The sequence below is a fragment of the Sinohyriopsis cumingii genome, chromosome 1 (assembly GCF_028554795.1).
Source record: "Sinohyriopsis cumingii isolate HCF-2022 chromosome 1, ASM2855479v2, whole genome shotgun sequence".
Lineage (NCBI taxonomy): Eukaryota > Metazoa > Mollusca > Bivalvia > Unionida > Unionidae > Sinohyriopsis > Sinohyriopsis cumingii.
In genome coordinates this window covers 24,334,015-24,358,551 of record NC_142961.1, presented here as the reverse complement: position 1 = coordinate 24,358,551, position 24,537 = coordinate 24,334,015, and the positions used below count along the sequence as shown (strand labels likewise).

The following is a 24,537-nucleotide window of genomic DNA, read 5'->3' as shown; positions in this document are numbered from 1 at the left end:
CACCTGCAAAATAATCTTTAATACTCTGAAGATAATAACAAGATCCTCAGTGGATGGGATGAAAAGTAGCACAAATTTCCAATGGCATTTGGGAGGTGAAGTGAATAATGTTCAGTTCATGAGTGAAAGCATACAACTAACACCACCTGCAGGTGGCAAGGGGAGGTAATGGACAAGAGTTATTGCCCTCTGCCTATATAATGTATACAGAAAGGCAAAATTTATCTTTTGGAGGAAGTAGGGTTTATATTCCTAATATTATTGTGATTGAGGAATGTATTCAAAAGAGAAATTGGAGGGTCCAGATATCTGGATTCATGATGGTAAGTCAATCTGGAAGTGTTACAGAAGAAAAGTATAAGGGTTAGAGTGTTACTTAAAGCTAATAATTAAAAATATAAAGTTAAAATAATAATGTGATTAATAACACTGTATACAAGAAATTCCATAAAATAATGTATATGTACAAATAATAACATAAAAACTAAAACAATTCAGACATTTTAATACATTATAATATTTACAGATATTTAGTCACTCTGGTCAGTTTTTGCTGGGCAATGAGAGTAAGGCTATTAGATGAGCATCAGAGATGCACAAAAACATTTATGGTTTGGCTGGGCTAAACCCATTTTAAGATGTCTGACCTAGTGACTTTAAGTTAGTTCTTTTGGACTACGAGAAGACATAACATAACAAATGACCCAGCCTGGTCTGCAAATAAAAGCTGGTACTCAAGTGTAACCATGATGCTATCGTGCCACAGCCAATTCAAATGCATACACTTCATTGCTTTCCAAACTAATCTTATCTATAATTTATATCATCTGCCCAGAGTGTTACTTGTTATATTTCTATTTTAATATTGTTTTTCAGCTTCAAACTGAGAATTATTCAATTTAGACATGAGGTTGTAATTTTGGTAATTATTATCACTTGTTTTACTGGAATTTATGACTTCTGCATTCTAAAATTATTTTAAAAAAATCTCTTTAAAACCTTTTCCATACTTGGCATAATATCAATAGTCTTCATCATAGGTTACTTCCAATGTCTTGGAACAACAGTATATTCCTCCTTATCTGTACAGTATTTTGCTATTTTTAGTAATTATGGCCATATTTGGTGATGGATCTGCACCTGGAAACCCTCTGCATATACTTTCTGTCTAATTTGGTCCAATTCTGTTCAACCTTTATTGAAAAAGAGTTATTTAAGCATTTTTCTCATTTAGACAACAGTGGTCATATCTGATTCTATCCAGCAGTTTTGGTGAGTTTAAAAGGCTTTTCTATTGTGAGTAAGGCCAGCCATATTTAATGGTGGATTAGCATCAACTGTAGAAATCTGAAAGAACTTCATGCCAGGATGCTTCTGTCAAGGTTGGTTAAATTCAAGCCAGCATATTTGAAGAAAAGATTATTTAAAGCTTTTCTGTTTTCTGTAACAATGACTTTTCAATTGTTATTGTTATGGTGTTTAACCCTATTTTTTTCACCACAAGATAGGCTATGCATGGCAGCTAGAATGACTGGTGGAGGAAAACCCAGGGAAACCAATGAAAGAACCACCTACCCATGGGAAACTAATGACTACCTTTCTCATGTACCCACATTTTCCAAGCCCGAGACTTGAACCCATGCAGACAGATGTGAGATGGCAGTGATCCTTAGCAGTAGGTGCTTTAGACCACTTGGCCACTTGGGGCCCCTTTCAATCTTTTGCATTGGTGGCCATATTTGAAGAGGGATCAACATCGTTTCAAACATGAAAGGTCTTTTTGCAAGGATGCTGTCATATTTGATCAAATGCTATTCAGAATAATAATAATAATAATAATAACAATAATAATAATAATAATAAAAATAAAGACTTTATTTAGAGAATGTAACTCATTTAGTTACAGAACTAATCTACCTAGAGGCCTTCTATCTGATATGTACAATATATACAGTATATACAATATGATGTGAAGAATCTGGCTTGACACTAAATAATTAAGTGATTTTAAAAATCAAAGTATCAAGCCTGGAACATATGCACAGGCATCTGTGAACACATAAACATATATAAAATATCATCCTACATCGAACAATTCAACTGTGGAAATGATGCAAAATTACAGAAAAGTAGGCTGTATTTATTGTACCAGAACTGTTAAATTTTCTAAAGATTTTATCCATTTGAGATATTGATTATGAAAAGAAGAAATGCTAGGAGCCTGCCTTATGTCACTGGGAATGTAGTTCCATACAAGTGGACCAGTATTTTGAAAACTTTTTTTAAACAATTCCTTCTTTAGCCTTGGTATAATGCAATTTTTACTTCTTATGGACCTTAAATTTGGAGTATCATCAGCATCTCCTTGCTGAAAGATATTGCTTAGATAGACAGGAATATCTTTTCTGGATACTTTATACATCAATTTGGCCTTTCTAAGAAATATTCATTCATGTATTGTTAAAATCTTTATATTATTCATTGCATTCTGGAAATTGTCTATACACTGATCTAGAATTAAATGGCAAGCCCTCTTTTGTTGTCTTAAAAGAGTTGTTATGTTTGAATTAGAGGTATTACCCCCCAAATTACATTACAATAGTCCAGATATTGCTAAATATAACTTTTATGAAAAAAGACCCTATACTGAAGAGGAATGTATGTTTTGATTTTCCTCAGTAGCCAAAGATAAGATTGATATCTACAAATACACCAAGAATTTTATCATGGGAGGTCATATTAAGAATTACATTGTCAAATAGAAGCTGGAGTTTGTCACTATCTAACCTTGCTTCTTTTTTGATGCATTGTAACTAGTAGGACTTTCGTTTTTTTCTGTATTATGATCATACTGTTTTCCTTGCACCATACTTGAAGTCTGTTGAGAGCATCTTGTACGTTATTTTCAAGTACCATTCTGGTTTTACCATCTCAGACAGTGTAGTATCATCTGCATAGAGGTCAGTGGAAGAAATTGAAGTTCCAATCTTAAGAGGTAAGTCGCTGATAAAGAAAATGAATAACAGAGGTCCAAGGATAGAGTCCTGTGGTACCCCAGTTAATATTATTACTTTGAGAAAGTTGACCATTTAAAGATACTTTTTGCACTCTATTGGTAAGAAGTAAACCAGTTTAGGGAGTTTTCACTGCATTGATAGATTTTTAGTTTTTCAAGCAAAATTTCATGGTCTACAAGATCAAAAGCCTTACAAAAATCAACCATAATAGTGCCTACCATTTCTCCTTGATCTAATGCTTTCAGCCATTTATCAAAGATACAAGTGCAGTTTCACAGGAGTGATTCTGTCGAAAGCCAGACTGATTATCATGGATAAGATCATAAGTGTTCAAATAGTTGAGAAAAGAATATGTATATGTTTTTCTAGTAATTTGGAGAGACAAGGAAGGATAGAGATGGGTCTGTAGTTATTTACATCATCTTTTGCTCCCACTTTATGCAATGGTGTAACCTTGACAGTTTTCCGTGCTTGTGTAAATGTATTAGACCTGATACTTTCATTGCATATGAAAGCTATACTCTCTATAATTGCAGGTGCAGCTACCTTTAGTAGCCTTGATACAATCATATCAAGTCCTGTAGCTTTACAATCATCCATTTTTTTAATATATTTCAACACAAATTCTGGACTGATTTCAGGAATTTCAAACTTTATATTGTTTGGTAGTTATTTAGCACAAAAATGTTTGAGTTCCAGATGATCAGATAAAGTTCTAGATTCTTTATAGTTTTTCAGCAATGGGAATGAGAAAGTCATTAACAATATTTGAGATGTCAGTTGGATTATCGGTATAAATGCCCTCACGATTGAGGGATAAAATTTCAGTTTTACTCTTAGATTTCCTTGCACCAAACTCTATAAACACCTTCCAGATAGCTTTCAGGTTATCTCGGTTTTCATCCAGCACTTTTTTGTAGTGCACTTGTTTGGCTTGATGTATGATTTTATTAACTTTAGTACTCCAAACTCTATATTCAACTTGATTTCCTACTGATTTTAGTTGGTCTCTTTGCCTTATTGCTTCTAAAATTTCTGGGGAGATCCAGCCTGGCTGGTGGTCTTTTTTTGTCCTGTGTTTTTAAAGGGGCATGTTTGTTCACTATACTGATGAACAGATCTGTCCAAGTATCTAAACCATCATCAATATCTTCAAAGATCTGGACTGTATTCCATGGAATCTGTTTCAGATCTTCCAGGAATTTAACAGTATCAAAGTTTTGAAAAGATCTTTAAGTAATGGATTTATGGATATTATTTTTTTTTGATTTGCCATTGACTTTATGTGTTAGAAAAATTGCAAAATAGTAACTTATACCAATCATTGGAACCATTACTTCCAAAACATTTTCTTTTGTGTTGGTATAAATATGATCTATAAGTGTTTTAGTGGTAGATGTTACTATGGTGGGTTCATTTACTAGTTGCTCCATACCTACTGAAGCAATAAAATCCATCCAATTCACTTTTATTTGCTCATTGATATCTCTGTTTATAATGCCTAGAATGTAAAATTCTTTCTCTTCATTTGAAATTTGATCTACTTGAAGTTCAAAATATTCACACCGATCAGTATGTAATGATGGGGGTCTGTACACAAAACCTAAGTAGGGCTTAGCTTTTTCTGGAGTGATTTGTAGCCAAATGGAATCTATGTCCTGCATTTCTAAGTCTTCCCGTCTTTTAGAAATAGTACCAGTTCTAACATACACAAGGAGCCATCCTTCTCTTTTTTATTTAAAGGGTGATAATATTTATGACTGATCATCAACATTTGTATAAGTTTCATAGCTGTTACCAACAGGATGGGGGCCCCGAGTGGCCAAGTGGTCTAAAGCGCTGTCCGTTATGGATCACTGCCATTTCACCTCTGTCTGCCTGGGTTCGAGTCTCAGATTCAGCCAATGTGGGTATGTGAGAAAGCTTGCCAGTAGCTTCTCGTGGATTGGTGGTTCTTTCCGGGGTTTTCCAGGGTTCTTCCTCCACCATTAATACTGGCCGCCATGTATAGCCTATCGTGTGCTGAAAAATGGCGTTAAACCCTACAACAACAACAACAACCAAGAGGATGTTCTGAGCCATGTTTGGTCAAAACAGCTCCAGTGTTATTTTAGAGGTTTAAAATAAAAATGGCTGACAGATGCATGACATATGATGCACAATAGATGGACATAGGGCCATGCAATAAGCTAACCTGGCCTCATGGCCAGGTTACCTAATAAATTAGAATTCGTCACAATTTTTTCACATAACCTTATGTGAAATAAAATAACAGTCTTACCTTTAAAGAAAAAACTTGCATTTTCTAAATTTTCACGAACCTGGAAAACAAATTACAATAGCATGAAATGTTGTTTACAAATTTTGTTTGCTTTTCATTCCCCCCACTCCCAAATGAGGTAAGTAAAGTATTAGGGAAAAAAGGCAATAAGAGAAAAAAAAATCTGATTTGTTTGTGGTGAAAATTCAATCAAACCATACCTTCTATTCTAGGAGTATAACTTTTGGAAAACACCTTGTTCTAATTCATCAGTATTTGCATGAAATTGTTTTCAAACTGACCCTGCCTTGGAGACATATATTTCAGGTATCCATATTTATGAGATTAGGCCAACAATGGTTATGACACAATAGAGACACCAACAGGATATTAACCTTTCAGCTGCAATGTAATGTGTGTCCAATTGGCAACTGACCAAGCATCCCCTGCAACTCCACAGGAGGGGAGTCCAGGTCCTGTGCGGATACAAAATTCCCATCAGATTTTTATTTATTTATTGGGAGAGGCCTCCTCAAGTTAAGTTTTATGGGTTTTGGGCTAGAATTTCTTGCCATGCAACTTCTGTGCACTTTCTTTCCTATACATATCCAAATATTTTACAACCAATTTTCAAACATAAGGGATGATTTTATTTTTAAAAGCTAAGCAGATATTAAATATTTGATTAATAATTGTAATCTGTCACTAAAATCTGTTCTAAAAGAAAAACAATGATAACTATGGACTCCTCTATTGCATGCAATTATATGCTGATTCAGTGGATTTCTTTAATGTCTTTTGGATAAGAGTTCTTCTCTACATTATATTTCTAACATTTGACAATCTCAAATGCCTTAGTCTTTATATTTTGTGAGAAACTCTTGAAGTTTCTGCAATATGAAGGTGACACAATTCAGCATGCATGTTTTTGGTCTCAAATTTAAATGTGTATCAAGCAATTGAAAAAATTACTTTCAAATACTAAATACTGTCCACTCTGTTAATCGGTACCAACATAAAGTCCCTATCGGCACATTAAAGATCAGTTAGCACTGTTCAAACTGGCATTTCTTTGAAGATGAGATTACATGAGGCTTAGCCCCTTCAGGTGTAAATTGCAATCTCATCTTCAAAAACAGTACATTGCTTGAAAGACAATCATGCAACATGCTTGTGACAAACTGTGGCAGTGTCCAGTCTAATGCCAATACCCGGTGTTTATTAAACACACAATATAGCAATCATCTCTTTAAAAAACCCAGAAAAACAAAGAGACATGTGATGGTCATAAACTGACTTTGTCACCGAGTCCAATACAAATCTACAATGCAGAGTCTCCCTCACTCTCTGAAACACTCATAATTATATAAACAAGAGTCATTTAGAGATGAGATATCCCCCAGTCTCCTGCTGATGTAGAGAATTCCCCTGCAAGTACCCTAAGGTGTAGTACTCTCACTGATATATGACATACTGGTATGCTACGCTTTGTTTCATGGTAACAGAAAAAAGTACTATCAAACTGCACCTATAATCAATGCATTTGATATGTGTATCAAAGTTGGATGAAATACCTTTATTAATTTGAGACTTATGCTCTGGAAATGAAAATGTTTATGGAAAGAGTTTTCATATACAGCAGATTTGTATGTACTAAGGACAGAAGGAAGTAATAGGCATCAGGTGTTAGTTTCTGAAATGAAAATGTGAATGAATGATGGATGATGAACAGACCAATGGACCAAAATTAATACTGAAACAGAAAAATTGTTAACAGCAAAAATCAAATCTGTATCTAATACATGTGCCAAATTTCATAGATATTCTTAACAGTTTTGGAGTTTGCACTAGAAATAAAAGTGTGGATAATGGATTACTGAATGGACAAAAAATAGACATAAAAATTCTAAATTCTGAAACTTAAGAATTTTTAGTAGACTAGACACACAAACACACACACACAGAGTTTCAAGGAGATTGGCTTCAAAAGATTGGAAGTTCTGCTCAAGAAATTGTGACTAATTGATGGATGGACAAAGACATGGCAATAGCTACTGACACAAAGACACTGCAATAGCAACTGACTATCCTTCTCTCCCTAGTATAAAATACTGGGGAAATCATGAATGGCACAACCAATATAAATAAATAAATATATATATATATATATATATATATATATATATATATATATATATATATATATATATATATATATATATATATATATCCATTATCTATACCAAGTTTGAAAAAGACATCTTAGATATTCTGAGATTTATTCTCTAAAATTAACATATTTACAGGCTGACAGATAGACAAAGTGATAGCTATATCCCTGCATAATACATACTGGGGGAAAAATAAGTACATGCAAAATGTAAATGCATTTGCAACAATAGTGTAAGTATCATGAATAACAAGAAGTTTATAAACTGACCAATCAAAAAAATTAAAATTAAAATCAAAGTCATTTTCTTAGGACTATATATTTTATACAGGTACTAATAACTTCTGCTTATCATGGGAGATAATATTAGTGGAACCTTGCAAAAATTGCAACTTTTCTAAATCTGTATGTCACAGTAGTCCGTTTAGCAGTTGCAGCAGTAGTCCAATTTAGCTTGTCTACAAGCTTCAATGTACAAACAAATGGCCTGAATCATACAGCTTCATATAATGAAACACCAAATTTTTTACTGAAGAAAAGCCCTTCTGGCAGTATTAACAGCAATTAGAATGCCAGATAACAGATCAGTTAATGTAGGCTTAGGCTTACCATTTTAGCTGTAGTGTAACATTGTGGTTTGTGCAGAGGCTTCCAACCTAGACCTGAGCCACCAGTAGAATGCCTGGCCCTAGATGTGTTACAGAACACAATTCCCCTTGTGGCTACTGACACTGCATAATCCTGTAGTGCAGATCTGGTCTGGAATACATATACACAGGACATTTTTAAAAATTGTTTGGTAATTGCAAAATGTCTAACTTCATAGATATCAATAATCTGGACAATCTGATTATCCAAACTTGTGGAATTACCTTTCGATTAGGAAAACAAATATGTGTTTCCTATTGCACAGGATTTAAAATTAAGGTATATATATATATATGATTAGTATACACAATGTACTAAACGCTTCAAGTACTGGGCAAAACCAGTTCAATTAGATGCACGAATCATTTTTGGGATTTTCTTTTTTTTAAAGAGCTAGGGTCAACAACGAAAAACATGGATGGTCAGCCAACCAGAAACACAACTGGTTTTTCTGTGCCTTCTCCCAACTCATGGAATTACTTATTGACTATCCCAACTCATGGAGTTACTTTTTGATTGTTCAAATTCATGGAATGTTCTCTTCACACAAATTATCTTCACATACATTTATTACCTGCAAAAATGACTGCTGACTAAAATATATGGCTATCAAACAGTTAAGGCCCTGTATTTTCAGTTAGCATAAAACTTTCACCTAAATTCAAAGCAAAATTATTTGGACATATCTTAAAACTCGGCTTTGACTCAATTCAGCAAACTCTCAGATTTGCTTAAAATCTGGTTTTGTTTTTGTATCACTGAATTTCTGCTGGGAGAGAAAAACTCCCAGTATCAAATCTGATTTGCAAGTTTTGAGCATAAGCGAATTCTCATCTAAACAGGGGCCCCGAGTGGCCGAGTGGTCTAAAGCGCTCACCATTACGGATCACTGCCATCTCACCTCTGTCTGCATTGGTTCGAGTCCAAGGCTCGGCTAGCAAGGGTACATGGGAAAGCCTGCCAGTAGCTTCTCGTGGGTCGGTGGTTCTTCCCTGGGTTTTCCAGGGTTCTTCCTCCACCAGTTATACTGGCCGCCATGTATAGCCTATCTTGTGCTGAAAAATGGCGTTAAACCCTAGAACAACAACAACAACATCATCTAAATAAAATGTCTGAAGAATGCAGATTCAGAACTAGTTAAATGATGTTTTACTTTTTTCAAGTAACATTATTCAGAGCAAGATTATCATAAAGCTTGTACTGCAGAGCAATTTAACTAGGACTGTGAAACTGTTGTAATAAATTTTTTCTGAACTTTCAAATATTGTGGAGACAGAAATTTCTTTTGGATAACTACTAAGCAAAATAAGTTTTAAGTAATTTTTATCTCATCTCATTGATGAAGTGACTATTAATAAGTTCAGATACACTTTTATTCCTTGCTGCTAAACTGTAAAATTTCCAGACATTAAAATATTCTACACCTAGTGAATTTTACAGATTTGCCACTAATACCTAAAAATTTTAAGTTTCAGAAACGTAAAAATATACAGATATTTAATTTTTAGAATAGTGAATTCAACAGACACACACAAAGACACATTGTATCACCTGGAACAATGTCGGTGAAGCCTTAACAGCAAGCAACCTGTGTAAATGGGTCTCTAACCTATCAACAGCTTCATTTCTCTGTGAAATTAATGTGACAAATCTAATAACAATTGATGTATGGGAACAGAATATAGCAAAACATCTTTATGATGTCTGATAACAATTAATCTTTCGGTAATAGGAGTTCTTAATATAATAACCAAAACCTTGAGCAACCAATCACACCTAAAACTTAAACAACTGATCTATGTGACCATGACCTTTGATGTCCTTGACCTTCAATCTCAAGAATCTTTCTTCTCTGCTACTTTCTTCTCTGCTATTGCATTTGCGGGCAATTTCTGATAGTGATCTAATGGTGAAAGATAAGGCTGTTTTTGCATGTGACAGTCTCTACATTGAGCAATCTGTAATACTTGCTCAGTGGCAAGTAACAGAAGGTGGTTATTTGATCCTGCAGAACAACTGACACATGTTCAGTTGCATCCTTTAATAGACTTCACAAACTGTAAGATCAAAGTGTTACAGAACCCAAGCTCAGACTCAATATAAACACCCACAGATGACAGTGAGGCCAAGGAAAGAGAATAAGATGATATTTACGATGACTAAACCACTACAATATAATAGACAATGATGGATGATTTCAGAACTTTATCAGACAAAGAGGATGAATTTTTTAAATTTTGTTCCAGATGGCATTAGGTAGAGACATTTATAGAATACTGTCAATTAAAAAAGATTGGACGTAACTTGAATTGTTTATTTTGTAAGATTCACCTAATATATTACAGGATATTGTGAACTGGATCATTCAGAACTATTTTGATAGTGAAATGTGACCTATAATCAAATTCATGGATTTATCAAATAAATGGATTTATAATGTTGAGCACTGAAGATATTAGTGGATTTAATTAGAACAAATTTTAAGTGGTTAATTTATTTGTGACATATTCCACTCAATAACACAAGTATATTTTACGTAGTTTTTTTATATTAAATTTCCTATCTTTCTATCTACTACTGATCCAGTCAGGTTTATTTATTTTTCCAAAATGCACACTGACTCACTGATGACAACACCCCTTCAGACGGATCTGACTTGCGAAATACACCTCAACTTATACACTTTGATCACTGAGAAAATACACTTGTGTGTGCCGTTCAAGCCAGCATTAACCTACAAAAAAGCAGTTCAGGTTTGTACACATTTAACAGAATTTCCCTTTGATCGGGTACCCAGGTAACTGATCAGGAAGATCATTGGGTACTTGGTAGATGGTACTAACAGCTAGCTGCCTTGCTAGGCGCTCAGCATTAATTGGTTAGTGTTAGGACTGGTCAGCCTGGTGTCAGGATAATGTGCTGGGTGGGACATCATGCTACATGTCTGCAGCATGATGCCCCAGTGCTAGACATCACTATAAACTGCCACACTGCAGACACTGTAGCAATGTTAAATTGTTAAAGCTACATTAAAAATCATAATCACACACACACACACACTTGGTAGATATCTGCTGAAATGTTCACAGCTTTAGTTACTGTTTTTCTTTCATTGGCTTTGAAACTGCCTTGGTGAGCAGAATAATGATAATTCAGTCAAATGGCAAGTGAACAGTTGTTTAATGTAACAGTTGGCCAACATTTCATGTGGATTCTATATCTCTTATTAAATGCAAACTGGGCTTAACTTTCCTGCACCCTGCATCCCATGTGCAAAGAATTATACAAGATGTTGTACTTACAGCCCAGTTAATTGTTAGGTAGTCAGCACAACTCAGATATTCACTGGCCTGCACAACATCTTCCAGCTCACTGAAAAACTCCATGTAGTTCTGATGAAGGTAAGCAGTAAAGTACTCCCCTGAGAGGTGAGACCTCTCAACCACATCCTGAATTTTTAACAAAAGCAGCTAAATATTTTTTTTCTCAAAAACAAACATAAACAAAAAGCTTACAGAAATTGAAAGAAAAAATAAATATGTTCTGTTAGATTTTTTCATAATCAAGGTAGACTTTATCATAAAGATGATATCGTGGAAAAAAAGCTTTGGTTGTTTAGAGTGATGAAACCTGCGGGGAATGTTACGATTTCATGACCATAGCACATGTGACACATGAACTAGTCTTAGCAACAATCAAGTAAGGTATAAGCCACTTAATCAAATTACACTGATGTGAGTTTTAAAAAACACATTGGTGATATTAGTTATACTGAATCAGGATTACAATAAAACATGTGACAGGTTTCTTCGTACAGTACTGGTGAGAGACATGTGAAATGCCCTACTACTGTATATGCATAGTTGCAAACTATCCCAGGATCAGAACAAGTGACTTATTTAATAAATGGTTACTAATTTCCTCTTTATCCATTTAGAAACATGATGATTTCTGCAACTTCTGCAATTATGCCACACAATTGGACAGTGAGATCACAGGAAAATAACCTAATGTAACCATTACTTCCAACATAGCAGATTATTCTATCCACATTAATGAAGGCCCTGCAGAACTCAGCTTACATTTCTCTGAAATGAAGCTTTCCACACCACTTGTGCTAGTCTTGGTAATTTACAAATAAAGTTTTATGTTGGAAAGATGTTAAAAAAAATTTCATTGTGGAAAACATATTTTAAAATATTCATTTTTCTTTACCTCTGGGTAGATTTGCAAAGGATCTCGGTAATATTGAGACAGATGTGGTGGGAGAGCTGGAAGATTTTCACAGGTTGAGGGGTCTTCTCCTGTAAAAGAAAGAAGCAAATAAGAAAGAAGAATTTTGAACCAAGAAAATACTAAGATTTAAAGTCTGTACAATGCGTTTCCAAAATAGACTAATGGATAACCAAACATCAAGAAAAAATGCCCATGAGCTCATGCTATGTATACTATACAAGGCTTCAGGTTCTAAAACTACCACCTAGTAATATACATAGAACTTCTCAGACATGCTTCTAAAAATTTATTATACACTATTCCTTCAAAAACTTGTGCCCTGATGACTCGCGAACCTGCTTATAATACAGAGTCAGGCATGGATCCCATTTTTAAATTAGAAAATACCCCAAACTGATCCCTATTTGTTAAACTTGAATGAAAATTGTGATCAAAATTGGTAACAGAAACTTTGATATATTGCTCACTGTTATTTTTAATGAAATCACGGCATCAATATCTTATTAACTGAACAATTTAAAAATGAGTTTCAACGCAGACGATTGTATCACAAAATGTTGCATTTTTTATATAAAAAGGAATCTTGTTTGGTAGTGTATCAACAGTTAGTCTGGTTTCCTGCTTGGAAGATCGTTTTTTGGAAAATACTACCCACAACACTCCTGGAACCAGACTAATCAACACATCAAAACGCTGTGACATAACAACACAAATGTTGTTGTTGAAACCAGTTGGAATCATGTTATCAATCTTTCAGCTGTTGGACATTTTAGAAATAAATGTAATTTATACAAAATAATGAATAACTTCATAGCATTTTATTGACAATTATTCTCGATGCGATTGTAAAACAAGGATTCAGTCATTAAACAGTCCAGTCCCCTCCCCCCACCCAAACCCTGCAGTTCTCTGGATGTCTAGCAGATTTTTTGGAGGTCCCTCGGTAACTCACGCCCTCACTTATAGTACAGTTTATGTTTTTGGACCTTGATGTGTGTGAGTTATCTAGGGAGGTGTACTGAATAAATGATTTAAAAAAAACCCAAATCACAAATTCCCAAACAGGGAAATGGTAAGCCATACTGATGGCATCATAATGCATAGCATGTGTGATTACGTAACAGTTAACACTCTTGATTATGCAACAGCAAACAAAACAGTAAATCAATCAGGATCTAAAAGAATGTAAGCCTGTTTTAAAAAGATTAAAATCTTTAATCAGCTAATTAAATTGACCAAATGGTTCTCTTCTCATGTATTTCTCAATGTATGGCTAAGCAGATACTAATGCATCACTGTTATTATAAAATGGTGAGAAACTTGCAAAGGTAAATGCTGGAAGAAAAATTGGCATATTCTCATAATCCTGAAACATTGCTATGGTGTCCTAATTTATCTGGCCAATCAACCAATAAAACTGATAGTTTTGTTCAATATTGCTAGGTGTGTGTGTGTATGATCTGGATTTTTAACATAGCTTTAAAAAATATTCAGTCATATCACTACAATCTCTGCCGTGTGGCAGTTTATAGTGATGTCTAGCACTTGGATATCATGCCGTAGACATGTAGCATCATGTCCCACCCAGTCACATTATCCACATACCAGGCCGACCAGTCTGAACACTAATCTCTAGCTGTTAGTACCATTTTTATAAGTCTTTGGTATGACTCAACTGGGGTCTGAATTCATGACCTGCATTCGAGACAAATACTCTAACTGCTAGGCCACTGGAGCAGTGTATTGCTAGCTAATGTAGTGGCCTATCAATAGTGATATATACAGTACATCACTTAATGAGGTAATGCAACTTTTAACACTTAGACCAATAATTACCACTAAGGCTTAACAACCTTGTTCAACAGATAGGGAATAAAGCTGACTCAGATGCTAAGGAGAGTGAAAAAATGGTTTTTAGAGTAAAACTCTTGATGGAAGATTCAACCACAGACTATGGGTTTTAGAGGCAGCAGATGCCAACTGGTCAAATGTGATAGCCTTTACTGATCACTGACATCTCACCTTTGTCTGCAGGGTTTTAAGTCTTGAGCTCAGCTTCCCATGGCATATTCTCATAATCCTGAGAATTCTTTGGTTCTTCCCGGGTTCTTCTTCAACCAGATATACTGGCCACCATATGTAGCTATCATGTGCTGAAAAATGGTGTTAAACCCAAAACAACAACAGTGAATTTTAATTAATGACCACAGGATACACAATAGGTTCATTTTTGGCACAAACTGAGTGAGACACTAGTCTCTGCAGCTCAAAATAGCTGACAAGGTCAGTAATGTGAAAATCTGAACTAATGGCGGGGTCTTTATAAAACTGAAGTATGGTTGATAGGGCTGCCCTATTACCCTAGATAGCAGAAACACAGCATTGTTTCTCTTCAAAAAGAAAGAGAAGAAAACCAGCCAATGCACTCAAAGAAGTATAGCTAGAATTAATGCAATTCCTACTTCAATTAAAAACTTGTACTGACCTTCCCAACAACTCAGGAGATGGTGAAAGTCCAGTTCTAGAGAATCCAAGAAGTGGGGTGGGGGTGGGGTAGGGTACAGTGCGATTTCTCGTTTGCCAGAAGGAAACACTGGAAAGAGAACATGTGAAGTCTTCCTAATGGAATCAAGACAGGTATCCCTAGAGATCCTAGGCTGATTGCAACTATTCCAATTACTTTGCAAATGCAGAGGCTAGGCCAAAAGGCAGAGCATGGAACTGGAAGACCTCCTGATCCAAACAGAACCAGAGGTACTTCCACACAGGAAGAAAAATACGGATGTAATGGTACGCATACTGGAGTTACTGAGTCGATCAACAAATCTTATGGCAAGTCTGAATGAGGCTGTGGCATGCATCTTGAAAGGTTACACCTGTAGAAACTTGATTAAGGTAGAAAGGTCTGTCATTAGCTGATACTTCCCTCCTTTTTTGGAACCCATGAAGAGCCAGGAGTAGAAAGCCAGAGATTCCATTTCATATCCAGGGAGACAAAAGATCTGTGTCAAAAAGGGGGAATGACCACCCCTTACACTGCCTGTCCATTTTTTAGATAGGTGGTAAACCTTAAGGATAGTCAAGTGGGGAAGCAATAATATATATGGTTGGAAGACAGCCCATGGAGATTCTCTCAAAACTGGAGAGAATTTTGTCTTCTGAGCCTGAGGACTTGGGACATAAATTCAAGGAAGGAAGATGATAAACTTCATTACCACCTTGTCAAATGACCAGATCTCTTCTTCCTCCTCCACATAAATGTGCAAGGGGACCATAAGAGAGTAGATGCCACCTCAGTCTGCACTGTGACTTAGAGTCCACTTGCACTGACAAGATGTTTCTGACTTTGTGAGACTGTGCATCTTTGTGGTGGAGACATGTTTCTTTGGTGCAATGGACACCTGGTATGGGGCGTGACTCACACTCAAAGCCGGTCAGCTTAGAACCTGGATAGGGCATGCCTGATTCTCCTTCCTCTGGCTTCAGAAATAGTGCTGCTCCTCCCTTGCAGGAGGATGTGCCTCACTCTCTGCCTCTCATGGGGGACCATGCTTCACTCTTTGGTTCATGGGTCTTATATATCTCTGAAACGACAGACCCTGTATGGGGGAAGCAAGATTTTCCCTTCTGAGTCCCAAAGGACCAAGACAGGGAGCCTGAGTACTGAGATAAAAAGGTGGAAGGCAATTAATCTGAAAAGCATGAGTAGTTATAGATCAAGCAATGTACTTAGTAATACATATGATGAGTGGTGTGAGACCTGTACCTACACCACTCCAAGATTACATTACTGAACTCACATATTATTATGACTCTGTGGTCTTAAACTAAGTAATAGAAAAGAGTGAAAACCAACAAGTTTGGCAAAATTCAACAAATAATTTATTTACCTAGAATACAAAGTGAAATTTAAAAAGAACTTACAGTAACATGAATTAAATCCCAAAATAGTCCAAAAGAAAAAAGTTCTATTTAAATTCCAGTGGTTTTTTAAATAAGATCTAATGCTGAATGCATTGATATGACTGTAGTCTTGAACATACTAATGTATCAATAGCCTGAAGTGTGATGATGTACTACCAGTCTTCAAATTAATCACAATAATATAATCCAAGATGTCCTCATCTGAATTCACTATAATTTCAAATTAATATTCTCAGAAAGTACTTTGCAATCCCAGAGAATAATAATTTGAATAAACAATTCTAGCCCATATCAAATACTGAACTCTACAATGCAAATGATTCTGCAAGAATAAATAATTTTGAGATAAACAAAATTATAAAGCCATCAACTTGACCAAGTTCACAATCAGCATTTTCTGGAAATACTATGACTTAATGGAATTTTCCATCCTAGAACATTCTGGGTTCTGAAAAATATGAAATCTTTTACCAAAATTATAATAAGGATGTGGCAGACATCAGATAGAGTAGATAGTTTCATGAGGGAATTCCAATAACCATGACCTAGACCCTAATAAATATGTTTACTTCTTATTATGATAATGATCCTAACAATTAACCCACAAGCATAGAAAAAATATTAGCTATATCTTATTTGTTTACCAAAATGAAAACATCATTAGTACCTTGGGTCAGGAAAACAGTGACTTGATTTTGGACCAGTGACTTGATTTTGGACAAGGTCAAGTTCAAAATACAAACACAGCACACAATGATGAGAAAAAATTTAAGAAATAATACAAATTAGATATATAATATGAACAGGTGACTGCCAATCAAGGGTTATAATGTGAGGAAGGAGTGGTGAGTGACCTGGAAACACACCAATGTAGCATTGCTCTTCTTATGAATACGAAAAGCAGGCAAAATTAATTATACGAAAGTATAAAAGACCAAGATGGAAGGTAAGTAGACCTACTCTAATGCAATAATTTCACACTAGTACTAATTCCTGTCGGGTAGGTACCATTGACACTGCAATACTAAACATAAAACCAACAAGACTGAAAAATTAATCCAAGGTGCACGACAACTCTGACTAAATGAAAACAAAAAGCTGGTGTGTAACCTCCTTATGCAAAAATGCCAGACAAAACATAATTCATAAAACAAAATAAGCATTAGTAGATGTTCACTAACTTAAAAGGAATATCTGATAATTATGTCTCTAAGGTTCCAGCAATGAAGAAAGATGATACCTATCCAAGGACCGGAACAAAACACAAAAGTATAAATGAAAACACAGATCACCCACTCAACTCAAGTTGGTGTGTCTGTGTGTGTATGTGTGTGAGAACACTCAAACCAAGCAGTGCTGAAAACATAGCAACTGCTTGGCAAAAAGCTCACAAAAGAGTTTAAATTCAAACATGAAAAGCAATGGACTGAGGTTAAAACCTCTGAAAATTATGGAAACCAGTACTAATTTGCCCCATGCATTATTTAACACAAGTTGGAGGCACATAATCTCAGAGCAACATTGCAAAAACTGCAAGGTATATGGCATTCCGAAAAAAGACAAGGAATATAGCACAAGCACCTGTGACCTGGGCAGCTGAGGGGTTTGTGTTCTCTATGAAGGTTCATCCATGGAAGGATGAATTCTTATTATCTGGTCATGGGGAATTCCATCCCACAACAGCAAAGTTATGCAATACAGACAGGCAGCATATTACTGATATTAAATAGTTTTAGCGTAGATTTGATTGGAAACCAAAACTTACATCTTGGTTGCAAATCACTACAGATATAGTTTTATTCTAAGATAATTTAATTTTTTTACCTCTTAAACTGCTCAGCACTAAGAACTATGACAGAACTTAATGTAGAAATCAGTCCTTGAATTAAAATGTACTATTTCCTACAACTCACTTTTGCAATACAGAATTTTCCCCAAGGCTCTAAAGAGAAACAAAGAGGTATCTCGACCACCAATGGCAGCCAGCTCAGCCTCCGTAGAAGTCTCTAAATCCAATACTTTTGCAGATTTCTTGTATTTTGAAAACTTCTTGTTTGGATCTACTGGTTTGGATTTTCCCTGCTGACCTTTTGAAGCTCGATCTCTTCTTCTATCACAGATACCTATCAATGGAAAATAAGTGCGCATATCAATACCAAACTGTGCACCAACTGACATTAAAAACCAACTGAGATAGACTGCTAGTCCACTTTAAAGTTTTAATGGCTCCAGCTGTGTCTTGCAAATCACAACTGTCTTTATACACCACAAATGTGTCCATAATAGCCATAAACTTAATAAGAGATAAATAATGGCTAAAAATGGACAATCCTTGTCAGGGATCAGTTTAAATCAGTGTTGATTTCATCAACTGTATCAATATAAGTGAATTCTTAATCTGAAATTCCATTTCCCAACTAATTTGAACATATTCATATTATTGATAAAATTTGCAACTACAAAAAATGGTTCAAGTTACAACATAAATTTCATGCAATATTTTTAATACAAACAAGCCCAGTTCTGAGCTTGGATTGCATAAGCAATAGTGCACTAGATTTAGACAGATATGATCTCATCATTATTTCTCGCCTAATAAGCAGAATCACATGTAAGTTATCATTTAGGTAGTCCACTTTTACAAAATCAATGTTGGCTATGCAGCTCGATATGACATGATTATTACATCATGATATCACCTTTTACCAGTGTATTGAAGTTTTAGGAACTCTTGGAATGACTGGATTTAAAATGACACAGCTACTACTTCTGTACCTTATTGAATAAAAATTCCAATTGTTACGAACTGTGTTTTCTGCCATCTGTTGGTTGCAAATGGTCACATGATATTTATCATGAATTCTGTAAACATTGGTAAATTCTGGGAACTACATTTGGTTCTGATTCAGTTTCCAGTGCTTATTGGTGAAGCAAGTCCTGTATCAACACTCTAAAATAGCACAATAATAATACTTCCCTTCCCACCTCACGACCTTAAATCTCAGAATATAAAATAATTCAGAACACTGAAATCATGACTTCTTCCTTCCAAACTGTCAACACCAACTTCTGCAGGTGAACAAAGCATATGAAAGGCTTCATTAGCAAATGTACTTTCATAAACTACCACATTTTAGCTTTGACATTGTGTTTCTATTAGTCATTATTTTGGGTCAGGATTATGACATAATTGCAGCAGATCTCACCAAAAATGGATTTTTTATTATTTAAACAAACTGTATAAAAAGCAAGAATAATGAATAAAACATGTAATGTATATTTGCTCTATCATGGTGACCCTCACTCCTGAAATGTGATTTGTAAAGGCAAGGTCATCTTCACTTGCTAAGGGTAGTTGATATACTCAGTTCCACATCAATGATAAATGAAGTTGATCAAAAACCTTTGACTAGTAAAGATGGGCTAAGTATTCTGCCACAAAATAAATAGGCTGATCCGAGAAAACAATGAGCTACCTAAAATAAGATGTTTTTCAAACAAACAAAAAGCTGTACCCAAGCAGCTTGTACAAATCTGATGTTTGAGAACAGCTAAAGTCACAAAATCCCATGCATTGGGTCAATATGTTGGAGTATGGCTAACATTACAAAATCCCATTCATCTAGTCAATATGATTATGGCCAACATCACAAAATCCCGTGCATCAAATTGTTTGAGTATGGCTAAAATCACAAAATACTATTCAAGGTAATGATAAAGTAAGAGCAACCTTTCTTACTTAGAGATGATGGAATTAATTTATGAATCATTTTCATAAATGTGGAATCAAAGGTCATTAGCATTACATCAAGCCAACATGTTAATGCAGGCTTCTGTTATATATCCCACTGGACAGCATACAAAAGTAGACCAAGCAATCATGCACATTAGAGGCTTGCATCAATACACAATTGTGATAATAAGATATTTAATTTTCCAGATAATATTCGGGGAAAATTGTTTATTTTTACTGCAACACAAATTAGTCAGACAGAGAGGAGAGTAATTATCTGTAAGTGTCTGGATATTTGAGTCAGATGGTACACCTCAAAATCTTCATATCTATTCACAGTCTAAGACTTTAAAGTTTCATGAAATCAAAGCTGGCTACAAGATTAAGCAAAAAATTAGATTCAGAATCCAGCAAAAAATTAGATTCAGAATCCAAAATTTGAATTTCACCATTGGTGCTTATTTATTTCTTTCAAATCTGGCACAAACTAGGATGAGTGTGCATATAGGTAAACCTGTTAATTGTATTGCCAAACAAACTAATCTTAGTCAATATTTTCAGTCTTAGCACCAACTTGTATAATCCCTGGAGACATCCATAATCCAAGCAGGATGATGTAAGTGCATAAAGTAGGTACTCACCTTTAAGACATGCAAACTGCAAGGCATTCACAGCTGCCCTGATGTCCCCAGCACTAGACATAGCTAATGACTCTATTACAGATCTGGAGGGACATTCAAATGTACCTCCCTCCTGTGGGAAGAAAAATTATAGAGCCTGATAAAATGGAACATTTTGTAATGAATTGTAAGGAAGGAACAACACAATTTGTTTTTTATATTCAGTATTAAAATGGGTTTTAAGTAGATACAGAAAATGATGTCCTATCTGCTATGATAGCAATTCACTGAAACAGCAACTATTACACAAAAGATGTTTTGAAGGATCTATCATAATCCAAACAGCATGTAAACATGTTAAAGGATGTTTTATATTAAGCTTTCAAAGACAAGAAATCTTCACTAATATTCCTGCCAAAATTCACAAAGTTCAGGTGCCTAATTCCTTTATAGGTTATTACACCAGTAACTTTGACACTCTGCATCCAGAATGTGACGACTACAGATGACCTTCATTTTAAAAACTGAGAATTTCTCGAACACACTAGAGTCAAGAAAATTTTAGTCTGGTAAAATAACACACAACATAAGCTATAGGGAGAGCTTTTGGAAGTAAAAATAGAAGCTTCATGTGTACACATTTTTAATTTTCATGATCCCTGTATCATCCATTCCAGTCACTCTCTGACAGCTTTAATGATATAAAAACAGAAACAAGAATAATCCTAAACATATTGATCTGTGACTTCAGCCGAGAATAAGATGTCAACTTGCAATGCAACACATCTAGTGACAATATATTAGTTTAATAAATTTCACTCATTTATCTTAAACAGCTGCTGAGTTAGAAAGTGGGAGGGCTAATGTAATCAAAATCTTAATTATTCACCTGTGACCATGACCTTGAAGATAGTACCCCCAATGTGGTACATGCCACACCTATTATTGATGATTTGTAATTATACTGCGTTTTATTCCTTCATTTCAAAAGGCTCCACAATCTGAGTAGACAGGAAAGCAAAATGGAAAAATTCAACATACAGCATCATGATAGTGACTGAAAGCAAGACCCCCATTGTGGTAAACAACTCATTTGCTTTAGATGACATACAGGGATACCAAGTGGCATTTCATAGAAGCTCTTAAGTTACCATGTGGAAAAGAAATTATGATCATAAATAAACTACAGAATCATGATTTTGTTGTGAAAATAGGACCCCCCAGGTGGTATGCAACACACCTAGTGATGATGTACAAGTACACCAAGTTTTATGCCTTAATTTCAAATGGTTTAAAAATTATAGAGTGGAAGGACAGTGTAATGAAAACATAAAATAATGAAACATGGTCTTGAAGATGAGACCCTCAAAGTGATACACCCCTAGTGATGATATTTAAGTACATCACATTTCATCTCCTAATTTCAAACAGCTTTTAAGTTATAGAGTAGCAAGGAAAGTATGATGGAAAACAAAATATTAAGCCATGACCTTCAGCAAGAAGATAGGACCCCACCCCCAATGTGGTACACCTTCTAGTGATGATGAATACCAAGTTTCATTCCTTATTTCTCAAACAGCTTTGAACTTATAGAGTGGAAGATAAAGTGTGATTGAAAATTTTAAACTGAACTGTGACCTTGACCTTGAAGATCAGACCATCAATGTGGTATGCAACACATTCTAGTGAAGATGCTTTAATATAGCAAGTTTCATTACTTAATTTCAAAAGGTTACTGAGCGGATGGGGATAGCTTGATAGATGAATTAACAGATTACTGGACACAAGCACTGATACCATGTTGTCCAATTTCCTTTGAAAGAAGGCAAGGGACAAAAATTGGAAAGTTTTTAATACTCAATCCACAATGAATACAAAGAGTAAGTATAGTACATAAAATAAGGGTACTGAAAGTAATTATGATGTATTAATTAACATAAAAGCTAACAAAATTAGCAAGAAAAAGAGACAATATGGTAAGCAGTGCTTATTCTCATTGATCTGACAGCTTCTATTTGATTGCCTATGTGTAATTCTTTCTGTATCTCCTGTGTCTGAATCTCTAACTCTCTCTCTCTCTCTCTCTCTCTCTCTCTCTCTCTCTCTCATACACACTGACAGGCACACATTATACACACCTGAGCAGCCTCTGTAGAGGCTATCTTGGAGAGTACCTTGATCATGCTGGTCATAGCTATAGGGTTAAAGCTGTCAAAAAAGGAAGGATGCATGACTTATTACCTAATGAATACAACACAACTTTAGTTCTTATACTGCATACATCTAAATTTGGATGCAAAAAATGCATATATGCATTTCAAGCTGTAGATTACATGTATAAGCAAATATCATGTGAAACAGAGGACAACAGATGAACTGTTACAAATTATGACACTTTTGGCAGCAGTTAGGCATGCAGAAAAATCATTAGAAACACTTCAGTACACATCTTCAAAACATTACATAATAATGATTGTTCAGGATATCTCAAATCAGCTACAAAAAAAACAGAACTAAATATTTGTGTTTGTAAAACAAGTATGTCCCCAACAACAGGCAAAGAAATCTTAAATCCAAAACATCCCCCAAAACTGGAAAAAGATTGCAAAAATCATTTAAGTGGCACAAAAATCTAATCATGTCAGAAATTTCACAAATACTTTGTTAAAAGCACACCAAGCTTCCTTTGTCTATAGCAACTAAATTCTGAATATCTGTGATAACAAAGTTTCCACCCCAAAGTCCAATGAGACAAACCAAGAGGTACAAGTGGGTAAGAGAATATTCATCTTGTTGACATTAACCTAATAGTCAAAAGCAAGGACAGTTGGTCAAGAAATCTTTGTCAGTATGATGCTTAAAGACAATTAAATTTTGTCTATTTTTGGGGAATACTGGGCATTCGTGTAGATAGATAATCATTATTTGAAAGAATCTGAAAGACCTTCAGGTCTGGATGTTTTTTTTAATCAAATCTGGTAAAATTCTATCCAGTTGTCTAAAAATCTTTTCATATTTTTTTTATATATTTAGTAATGGCAGCCAATTTGAGTAGTGGATCAGGATCAAGTATGCAAATTTTAAAGGTTTAAATATAAGAACATTTCCTGTCAAGTTAGGTTAAATTTTTCTTAGTTTCGGAAAGTAATTTTTAAAAACTTCGCTTTTTTAGTAATGACATTATAATCAATAATATATTCAGCATTATTTGCATAAATTTGGAAGGTCTTCATGCCAACATTCTCTCAGTCAAATTTAGCCAAATTCTGTTCAGCAGTTTTTAAAGAGAAACAATTTTAAGGTTTTTTACTGTATGAGTAGAAGTTGTTTGAAGGTTTCTTTATTTTTAGTAACAATGGCCATATCTGATGATCAATTGGCATCATCTGTACAAATTTGGTCAAATTGTGTTGAGTGGTTCTTGAGAAGTCCTTTAAACGGTTTCCTATGTTTAGTGACGGTGGTCTCTTTTGGTGGTGGATTGGTATCATTTGTATAATCTTCAAAGGCCATCCTGCCAAGGTTGATTGAAACTGATCCAGTGCTTTTTGAGGCAAATGTGAGAATAGCAATTACTGGCTGATACACAAATGGATGCAGGGTCATACAATAAGTTTAACTGGCTCTATTGCCAGGTAAGCCAAAATGGAGTTGCACATCTGTCTGACATTTGCCTAACTGTCAATCATAAGAAAAATAATGGCCAAGAAATCTGGTCCAACAGGATGCTTTCTGTAGCAATTTTTTCAACACTACTGTTTGCGTATGTTATAAAAATGGTTGTTTCAACATTTCTCTATTCTGAGTATTGTCATCGTATCTTTTGGATCAGCATCAACTGTCCAATATTGAAGAGACGTGCCGTGAATTAAGGTTAAAAGTATGATATATCCTCATGATGTTAAAGTGGTTCCCCCTCTTATGAAAAA

The 24,537-nt window shown here is 35.0% G+C and overlaps 1 protein-coding gene and 1 long non-coding RNA gene across 3 annotated transcripts in view; one reads left to right on the top strand and one right to left on the bottom strand.

Annotated features, from left to right (window-relative positions):
* Nucleotides 1-24,537, top strand: part of LOC149806560 (uncharacterized) — a 152,943-nt gene that overhangs the window by 72,302 nt on the left and 56,104 nt on the right. The gene's annotated exons all lie outside the window — the stretch shown is intronic.
* The window catches only part of LOC149806561 (cell cycle checkpoint protein RAD17-like), an 80,875-nt gene that overhangs the window by 22,155 nt on the left and 34,183 nt on the right, over nucleotides 1-24,537 (bottom strand). Inside the window, exons 9-15 of the mRNA XM_089954712.1 lie at nucleotides 22,747-22,816; nucleotides 20,630-20,741; nucleotides 18,169-18,378; nucleotides 12,311-12,399; nucleotides 11,398-11,544; nucleotides 8,057-8,206; nucleotides 5,299-5,338 (exon numbers count right to left, since the gene is read on the bottom strand). Of these exons, the coding sequence (XP_089810838.1) occupies nucleotides 5,299-5,338; nucleotides 8,057-8,206; nucleotides 11,398-11,544; nucleotides 12,311-12,399; nucleotides 18,169-18,378; nucleotides 20,630-20,741; nucleotides 22,747-22,816 (818 nt within the window). The remainder of the gene's footprint in view (nucleotides 1-5,298; nucleotides 5,339-8,056; nucleotides 8,207-11,397; nucleotides 11,545-12,310; nucleotides 12,400-18,168; nucleotides 18,379-20,629; nucleotides 20,742-22,746; nucleotides 22,817-24,537) is intronic.